Raw genomic sequence first — 10489 nt, 5'->3', positions numbered from 1 at the left:
ATCAAATGGTGCATGTGCAGCAAAGTCAATTCTTGCTGAAGCGACACATTTTAAAAATACTTTTACAAAGAAAAACCTCAAATTAAACATGATAATCTTTTCAGTATTCCATCTTGTCTCTGTCCAAGACACCTTTTTTATCAAGATTTCATTTTACAGAAAGTTATCAAGACAAGCTAGCATTGGTACAGCAGCGTTTCTTGCTCCATGACATTTTCATCTTTCTTCTTTTAACAATTCTTAATTTTGTGCAGAATGTTCATGATTACCTGTGCCAGACTGTAAGTATGTTTTCAATAATTCACTCTTGTTCCATTTACCCCCAAAATAATGTAAGAAACTCATGAGTGAAAAGGCCAACAAATTAAGAAAGGTGGAATGGACAACATACTTACAATATTATAAACATTTGTGTAAGTCAACAAGAAGAAATATCAGAAGTTAGAGATCTAGTTTCATCCACCTTGTACACATCGCTAAACACTAGGTCTTCCACAAGCGCAGCATCACCATTTTGAACATGATCTGACTTCTTCTCACAAGCAGCTACAGGTGCTGGGTTATTCAACTCCACTGTTACTTCTGTAGTAGTAGCAGCCCAGGGTTGAAGATCACCACTGCTAAGTAGTAGAAAAATCAAAGCTCCTATGACGTAGATCCCAGAGGACAGGAAGAAGACTGTACTCCATTCTTTTGCCGTTTGCTGAAAAGTTGTATAAAATCAATGTCAAAATGTGTCACGGCACAGTGAAATGAGGCGCCTGTTAATTTTGGGAGATTTAAAGTCTTAAAGATTGTTCACTTTTCTTTTTGATTTTTTTCATTTAAGGAAAAACTATCCATCACGTGTCAGATGTAAAATTAGTAAGAAAATTGTTTCTTTGATTTCATTATTCTGACAAACACCTTATTTCATCACAAAGCCATACAAATAGTCTTGACAGCCTTTTCCATTTTATGAACTGCCTTCAAATTGAATCAGTTTTCGTGATTTCTTATTCTAATACAAACGTCTCCACCTAAATACATTACAAGGTGCTCAGGAGGGCTCCTCAGTATGCCTCTATATGGAGCAAGCAATTAAACGAACCTGTGCAAAAGGGAGAAGGAACACAACATTATTTCTCTTATATATATCTTAGTTACTAATGTTGCCTCCCTTGGACTAGGGGGGTGGGAAGGAGGAGGGTTGCTTTCATGTGTATAGTGCATCATAGGCCTCACTAAACATTAGTCATCAAAACATCACAGAGAAACCTTCTCTCAAAGACACATTTCAAGTGACCAATCAAATGACATTTCAGTCACACCCCACACATATCACTCACCCTGTCCATCACTTTCATTTTGTTAAGTAAGAAGCAGCCTAGCCTCACCATTTAAATATCCATTGTCTAGACTTGTCCTTGTTATTGTGATCCCTGCTTTCTAGGTTGTTACCAATATCTCCCTCTGTCGAGCTTTATCTGTCAGCTTAACCCTGTCTGTATGTCGTGTTTTACTATCGTATCCATACGACGTTGGGAACTTTGTGCCACCATTTTCCAAAGAGGAAATTTACTCGTTAATCTCATACGTATGCTTTGCGTAGCAGTCTGTCAAAATGATTTTTTGAGAATTACTGAAAGTTTCAAAGAGATCTTCGCGCTAAAAGTATTCTAAAATGTGAAGAGTACAACCCCAGGGGTACTAAATGACCCCAGGGTGTACGGATAGGGTTAAATTGTTTCGAGGATCAAAGCGTGCGTTTAGATGAAGTTACTGTCCATTTGTACATCTAAATTATTAAGTAAAAACCCCATCACATCACAAAAGCGTGCATTTGAGTGGAGCAGGCCTTTCTATGGCTTGCATTTAGACAGAGACTACTGTACCTATTTAAACCAGCAGTAAAGCTTTACTTGTCTCCACTCAGCTCTATTCAGTCGCGACAATACAATGTCTAAGCAGCCACCTCCCAAGTATTCTAAATTGAGTCGATAAAGATGCAAAACAATTTCAATCACCTCTCACCTAAGATGTATACCATTGCTACATCAACACAAAGCATAACTTACCTCTTTAGTAATGTATCCAATGGCCAGAGGAGAAAGAAATCCTGGCAGTGTTGCGAAGGTGTTGGAGATGCCATATATAACACCTGCATACTTTGGAGCAATGTCCCCTGCATTCATGTATAACCCACCCCCGTACTGGAATCCTGTGAGAGCCACTCCCAAGGTCAGCAAGACCACTGCTGTAGATGATCGAGTACAGTCAACAAAACTGACCCCTAAAAGCAAAGCTGCAGGTACCAACATACCTGGGAATAAAGAAAATAATAAAGGATTTATACCCAGTTTCAAATTGAAGTTTTAGCATCTTTGTGAACGCAAGTGTGTGTGCAGACAAATAAACAAACACAAGAACCTTAACATGCAGCCATGCACACATAACCTGAAGACAGCAAACTTAAACTTACAGATAGCTCCTGCAATTTTTCAGTAGGGCTACCCAGCTGATATTTCTTTAATCGTTTCGTTATTACTTAACCCAAATTATGAATCTGCCAAACATATTTGTCAGTCCCCGAACATTTTTGAGATTTCCATGCCCAGCTTATAAAGACAAACTAGCCTACTCTTTAACTTTAACCTCAGCAAACACACATTTATATTTGACTTTGATTAGCTAAGGCAAATCATGAAAAATTATCTTTACACTAAAAACATAGCACTGCTCAAATACAGCGAGTACCTCCACAGAATGCATCACTTTTTTATACCAGTGTTTTGGCCTCAGGAAGTTCTTTGTCAGGAAATGTATGCCATGTCTGTCTGAAAATGATGTCATGAGCCTTGTTTTTCATATATCAAAGTTTGACCATCCCATTTCCAGTCCTCTTCCTCACTCATTCTTTCTCAACTCTCCTACACAAACCAAAGGATTTATGTTGCATTCTGAACTCATGAGTTTGATTCATGTGTGGGGAAGTGTATTTAATCCAGTATCTCTAACTTTTTGAAGGAATGCCGTGCACCCAACACAGCCCAGGTTCTTTAGCACAGTAACAGGCAGGCTAATGGTGGAGAAGCTCGCTTCCAAAAAGGATGTAAATTGTATTGTTGGGGCCAAAAACATAAACAATCTGTCACACACACACACACACACACACACACACACACACACACACACACACACACACACACACACACACACACACACACACACACACAGCCTCACACACACGCACATACACACACAGTGACCCACACATACACACATACACACACACAGAGTGACACACACACAGTGACACACACACAGTGACACACACACAGAGTCTCTCACACACACACACATACATTCACACACACACACATACATTCACACACACACACGACACACACATGGTCACACACACACACACACACACACACACACGACACACACACACACACACACTCACACACACACACAGATCCTAGGTACACACCTATAGAGTTGAATAACTTTCTGGTGTTAGTTGTGGAGAGAAGCCCACGAGTGCGGACCAGGTCAGCAAAACAGCTGGCCAGACTGATGACACACCAGAAACATAAGTAGGGAACTGCAGACAAAAACCCGTTCTGGAGAAAAACACAAGAGGGAGGAGGAACACAGTATGTCTCTGGATCTAATACTCAAGAGCTCCTTGTTAGAATGGAATGTATTTGTTTTAAGTAAGCATTATGATTTAGAAAAATAAGAATGATTTGAAGACAACAATTTGCTTGTGCATCAAATGACAAGTTTGTTCTTTTCTTGAATTATCTTCTATCTGATCAACAATTTCTTAAAAACACATACTCAAAAAGATGTGAATAGTAGTCCAAAAGCCTGCAAATGATGATACTTTTTTTTTTTGCATTATCAGTAAAGCAAACAAAATTTCTTGTCAACAATACAATTTGTTAATGGTATACAGAAAGATTAATTCCCCCAAAATTTGGCACGTAGCTCTTTTCCAAAGGCATACTATTTTGTAATAAGAAAGAAAAATAGTCACAACTTTTTAATTCATAAAGATATCAATATTATTTAAACTGTTTTATGATCGGGAAGCCAAGGGCTTTCAAATAAAAGTACTTCAAAGCATTCAGGGAACTTCCAATTTTTTACTTAACTATCTAGTATTAAGTTCAATATAATCTCTTTTTTTTTGTTTCAGCAATATCTCACCTTTTTAATATCAAAGTGAAGCACCTCTTTCATATATGTTGGTATATTGGTGAGAAATGTATACTCGCCCCAGTTGCTGCAGACGTGGCTTAAGATTATGGCCCACACGCGGAGTGAAAGCAGGATGGACATCCAAGGGGTCTTTAGCTTCTCCTGTCAGCACAAAGAAACAAATACTCTGTGCCAGGCATAAGTATGACTTATGTGAGGCATCGTGGGGAAATCAGGCACTCGTCAAAATAATGAAATTGAAGAAAAAGGCATTTTTCTGCCTGTTCAGTAATTTTAATATAATTTTGGGGGGTTTTATGTCCACATAAAAAGTCATTTCCATGTGACATTTATTGAAAAATGTTGATTAAAGGCACAGAATATGTAATTTTTCACTTTTCAAGCTCTCTCAAGCTATTCAAATTACCAAACTTTGGTGGATATTTTCTCACTAATTTTACCACTGGCCCCACTCCCACAAATATCTCGACTTCTATTCAAGATAGATGGTTATTTTTTTTCATTGAAAGCAAGGCACGTGAATAAGCTTTCAAATGATACCAATAACTTCACATTCCTAAAAATTGACGAGCACCAGATTCCCACGCGTTGTGACACATATTTGTGCTGTGACAATGTAGCCTAGTTTTTAAATATTTAAAATATGGTAAACTTTTAACTGCCAGAATTGGTTTCATTGGCCATAACAGAAGCCTCAAATCATCTTAATCCATATTCTCCTCTGCAGATACGTTTGTCACTCAAGTCACAGTCAGACATTGACAGACAAACTGTTATTATTATTTTATGACTTAACCAGCATGTGTCATTATAAAAATGTCAAATTAAATTAACAGACCATGTGTGTGTGTGTGTGTGTGTGTGTGTGTGTGTGCGCGTGTGTTTGTGCGTGTGTGTGTGTGTGTGTGTGTGTGTGTGTGTGTGTGTGTGTGTGTGTGTGTGTGTGTGTGAAAGAGAGATGAGAGAGAGGGAGAGAGGGTGGGGGGGGGGGGGGGGAGAGAGAGAGTGTGTGTGTGTGTGTGTGGGTGGGTGTGTGTGTGTTTTGTGTTAGTGGCAGTGTGTGTGTTGTGTTAGTGGGAGTGTGTGCGTGCATGCGCGTGAGTGTTTGTGTGCATGTATTTCACACAAACGATTGAGATTGTTGGCCTACATGCTTAATATTGAGTTTTCTGTACACAGTGAATCTGCAGATTGTGTTCACAAACAAATGATTCAGCATAAAATAAGGTTTTGAGCATACTGGCAAGGGTACCAGCTGAGTTAGCTATAAGGCTTACCTGCCTCTATCTCTCGGGTATGCTAAATAAAATGAACATAATCATTCTTCTATTTCTCAGATTTAGGTTAAATTCAGTGAACATCACACATTTATATATAAACTATAACTGAAAGTCATTTTTAATTAAGGGAGCTACCTTGGCATCTTCAGGCATCATACCCTTCAGACTTTCTTCGATATATCTCCTCTCTGCCACTGAGATGCGGGGATGTTTCGCTGGAGCATCGTACACACAAAAGAACCAGGCAACAAACCACAGCACCCCAAAAGCACCTGAGAAAAAGAAGTTGACAACTATGACCAAACAATCAAAAGTATGTGAGAAAGGACTTCTTACTTATTTAAATTTTATCTGATAAAATCAGCATTTTTGCTAAAATGAATTTAAAATATTCTTTGAAAAGCAAAGTACTGTACTACATTTTTATCAAGTTGAGAATACCTTTCATTTTCCATGGGGGTTCTCGTGGTCCAGTGGTATGGTGTTCGCCTCTCATTCAATTGGTCCCGGGTTCAAAACGTGACATTGACAGAAAATGTTCTTCTCTAAAATAAAAAAAAAAACTCCTTTCACCTTTCCCGCTCTCTAATCATGTTCTGTTTTCTGCTTTCGTCTCCACTTACAGCTTGTCTTTCAGCCACACCCCTGATGTTAGGGTAGGTAAGTTTTAACACCTAGCCTTCTCCTATAAGCCCGAAAAAATCTGGAAGGTCCGGTGTGCAAGTTGCGCATGTTAATGATCCCTTGGTGGTCCTAAAATCGAGTTTCAATTTCACATACTTACTATTTCTTAATATGTATGTTTGTATGCTTGTCTATATTTGTTAATACGGTAGTCTTTATAGGGGCTTTTTGTTCAACTTCTACAATTGAAAGGGCTTTTAAGTTCACAGAAAAAATATACAAAAGAAATGATATACAGACTTATCTAACTTGTCTGCAAAGATGTGCTCACATTCAATCCTCTTCATTTCTATAATTTAAAAAATAGCCTACTCATCTGACTACAAACCTTGAACATAAAAGACACTTGGCCAGCCCCCATCAAAGCCATATTCACACAGCAAGGCTGTCACTGGATATGTCAAGACTTTCCCTACCTGTGAACCTTGAAATCATAAGTTATTGTAAGGCATGGGAATAAAAATATCTGAGGCATAGTGTTAGATAAAGAAGTTATGTACATAATTAAATAAAGTACATTGTATTATAAGGTCTCAAAGGAAAACTGCGTTTCTGTAAAAGATACAGTATGTTCTTTCAAAGATTCAAAGTAAAGGTTTAATTTTGATACAATTTTTTCACTGCTGTTCATATTGAAATGTTAGCTCTCTTTTCACATAATATCCTGCAGTTGGCACACATATGCCCTTCGTTTCATGAGCCTCTGTTTTCCCAAACTAACTGTATACTAATGACCACAGCATCTCGAGTTCCTTGAATATGGAAGCAGCCCAATTACCTAAAAGGTTCTGACGCTTTAAACAGAACAGGTGTCAATCAATCAGAATAAGGCGTATCTGAGACTCTGCTAATCACCATACAGTAAATCAGAGTTCATACATGACAGAAAGTTGTATTCTGTAAACACTATTGACAGGTCAAAAACACAGCAGTGGTGCAAAGAACTTAAAACCATGAAAGTCAAAGAAGGAAATCTATGCTACAATGATAGCAGTGGCTTTAAATTTAGAGATTTTTGAGTAGTAAAGCTCTATCACATTTAACTCATGGCTCTGCCTGGGTGCACTGTGTCAAACAGAGCATGGAGTCAAAGATAATACCATTAGGAGAAAAGTTACCAGCAAAGGAGATACTTCTGAGACGACTACTTTCCAAGGGTGGAGCCCAGTGTGACCACAAGGACTGCATGGCTGGAGACACAAACCCCTGGAAAAACATACATGGTAACCATTACTTGGTGAGCATATCGAATGCTCTGTGCGTAAGACTCCATCATATGTCACTTTTCAAAATGGTGTATGGCAGTCTTACACTAAGCAGCTGTTATGTTTTAAAAGGGAATAATAATATAAGACTGCATTTATATAGTACAGATCCCTACTTTAAAGTAGGCTATTTGCACTTTCACCAGCAACATGAAATTGGTAGCATTTTAAATCATTGGAGTGGCATGGATGACTTTCTGCTACACTCATTCCATTCCTTCCAATTGTTGAACTTATTAACAGCCTCATATATTATTAATCAGAGCTGTACACTCTGAGATACAACCCACCCTTCATTTCTTCTGTATCCATCTCCACTTCTGTCCTCCATACATTTATTTTGAATAATCTTAATTTTACAGAAACATAGCTTAGTGCTTTTTGCTCCAAATGGGAAGTACATTTGTTCACAGTAATCACAGACATTAATATTAAGCAGGACATCAATATGTTAAAATTAATGTTTGAGGACCTGTAAATGGCAGCTTGCATAGAGGACAGTCACTTGCATAGAGGACAGTCACTTGCATAGAGGACAGTCACTCACCGAATCTACACAGTACTTTTTTCCCAACATTGCAACATGAGAAGTTTTTACAAAAATGGGAGTCTGACATTACATTTCTATTTCCGGGGTTCATGTTATACATTAAAAAGTACAGAGTGTAATCAACTACTGGCTTCTTCCTTTGCGTAGGGTTTACATTATAATTTCCTTAAAATACATCAAAATGAAAATACCAAGTCCTGCAATAAAAACACGAATCAGAACTGCTGTCTCAATGACTTAAAAGAAGAAAATCGATAAAGGAGTAAACATAGCATTCTATGAAAATACCCAGAGAAATTAACTGCACTTGAAACACAAATTTTTAGACATAAACAAAACATGAATGCTTATCAGATTAATTAAAAGTTTCTATTGTGAAACTGAACCCTGCAACTACATTGCAATAGCTTGCACCTTCCATCTAAAGGGTCATACCTGAGAGAGGCCTGTGATAAAGCGGAGCACCAGCAGGCCAATGAAATCTGTACGAGATACCGTGGGCACCAACAGTGTAAGTACTGCAGCAACTAAGAGGGACAGACCAATCACATGCTTGCCGCCAAAGCGTGTGGCTAGGTATCCCCCCGCAACGTTGGTCACGATATATCCCCAGAACAGCGACCCATGTACCAGTCCTTGTTGTGCTTTATCCCATAACAGTTCACCATCCTATTATGAAAAAGTCAAAAATGAGACAAAGTGAGAAAAAAAAAGCACAAATACAATGTCATCTTGAAAGTTTTCAAAAAGTTTTTTGTTCAAAATGAAAACGAGCAGTGCAAACATCAAACTCACTCTCTATGTAATGGCAAGATAAATTTTCAGGACTACCTACCTACCTGTAAACCTTTTATAACTGGTTATAATATAATAGATTTTCCTTGTCACTATCTTAGGGAAAATCATATATATACTACACATACAGTAATTACATGCAAACAAATTCAAGTAACAAATCATGTGGAGAATTCTAAACTGTAAACATTTTGATGGATACAATACATGTACAAGTTTTGAAAACAGACAAAATTCACATAACTCTTAACAAATGAATTTTCATCTTTGAAAGCAGTCTGCTTACAAGGGGAAAAAAAGTCACAAGACAAAAAGAAATTCCCCATGAACAAAACAAGTTCACAGTCTTGGGACAGGAAGCACACAGTTCTGTGTTTACATCAGAAATATGGACCTTCTGAACTTTGACTTTAATCAACCTCAATCTCTCCAGTAAGATAATGAGAGGTGATTTTTATTCTCTTGCCTCTTGTTGACATAAAGTGGGGAAGGGATAACTTTTGTTCAGTTAAAAGTATTTTTTTCTGATTTATTCGGTGGGGGGTGGTGCCTTTCCGTAGAGCTGCAAGGCATTTTAGGGTGATGGGCTGGTGGTGGAGTCCTCTTTCCATGAGGCGCTTGAAAATGTTTGTTAACAAGGGGAGACAAAAAGATGCCAAAACTAGTCTATGTAGCCTACCACTTTCATTAATTCAATTTTTTTAAAGTAAACTACACTTTATCATTTTTTTAAAATTCCTCAACAAAACAAAACCAATAGTTACCTCTTTGGTGTCTCTCCAAACAGAATCATTGTACGAACTGTATATCTGTTCGCCCTCACAGACAGCTTCTTTGGAAGAAGAATTTCCTTGTCCAAGGAGGGCATCATTAAACTTGCTTCCATTAAGCCTGCTAGTCTCAACATGTTGAATGGCTGTGTGGTTCACCATGCAAACAATAGCTATGCCCATATTCACTCTCAATGCATAGAAGTTCAGAAAGCCAAAGAAGGCAAAAATGGCAAGACTGAATCTTGCAGATTTCCATAGCGGAGCTGTTGAGAAGAGAAATAAAAGAATATTAGTATGAACAGTACTGATTATAATAACTAAGCTCCTACTTTTAATTTATACTTAACATAGATATCTATAACAAAACTAGGCATGATCTGCTTAGTTTCATACTTCTAATAAAAATGTTATGTCTCATGTAAGTGTTTAGATCATGAGGGGTTAAAAGACGTATTTTGCTTCAAATGTATTGATCATTCATCACCTTCAACAATTGCCTCCCCCACCAGGCACTATTAACACAAGAAAATAGAGTAAGTAGATTACTAATCCCAAATGCGCTACAATTATAAAGCCCTTTACTCATTCATATTTTTAAATCTACAGTTGTATTTTTTTCATTTTTTTGGTCTCATATCACACTGTTGTTTGAAGTTAACACATTTCCTCTTTGATCACATTCCTACTTTCTTTTAGCTGACTATAGCTTCTCAATCTACTTTAACACATTCTTTTTCTTCTTCTTCTTTTTCTTCTTCTTTTTCTCCTCCCCTTCTCTTCTTATTTTTCTTCTTGTTCTTCTTCTTCCTTGCATACACTTGGCTCTTATCTAATTCCCCTCCATCTTAAGGATCACTTTGCTTCAAGAACGCCTCCTCTTCGGTAAAATATATTATCTTCAACAAAAAGATGCGTAAATCATGTAACACC

At 37.6% G+C, this 10489-nt stretch overlaps 1 protein-coding gene across 2 annotated transcripts in view; it reads right to left on the bottom strand.

Moving 5' to 3' along the window:
* Nucleotides 1-237: 237 nt before the first annotated feature.
* Nucleotides 238-10489, bottom strand: part of LOC101847306 (uncharacterized transporter slc-17.2) — a 19042-nt gene continuing 8790 nt past the window's right edge. For both annotated transcript variants that reach the window (XM_005090661.3, XM_035972009.1), the window contains exons 3-11: nt 9551-9822; nt 8427-8660; nt 7295-7382; nt 6505-6600; nt 5628-5764; nt 4201-4353; nt 3476-3608; nt 2058-2302; nt 238-703 (exon numbers count right to left, since the gene is read on the bottom strand). In XM_005090661.3, the coding sequence (XP_005090718.1) occupies nt 419-703; nt 2058-2302; nt 3476-3608; nt 4201-4353; nt 5628-5764; nt 6505-6600; nt 7295-7382; nt 8427-8660; nt 9551-9822 (1643 nt within the window). In that variant the 3' untranslated portion in view covers nt 238-418. The remainder of the gene's footprint in view (nt 704-2057; nt 2303-3475; nt 3609-4200; nt 4354-5627; nt 5765-6504; nt 6601-7294; nt 7383-8426; nt 8661-9550; nt 9823-10489) is intronic.

The sequence above is a fragment of the Aplysia californica genome, unplaced genomic scaffold, assembly GCF_000002075.1.
Source record: "Aplysia californica isolate F4 #8 unplaced genomic scaffold, AplCal3.0 scaffold00020, whole genome shotgun sequence".
NCBI classification, from domain to species: Eukaryota; Metazoa; Mollusca; class Gastropoda; order Aplysiida; family Aplysiidae; genus Aplysia; species Aplysia californica.
This window is presented reverse-complemented; position numbering and strand designations above follow the sequence as displayed.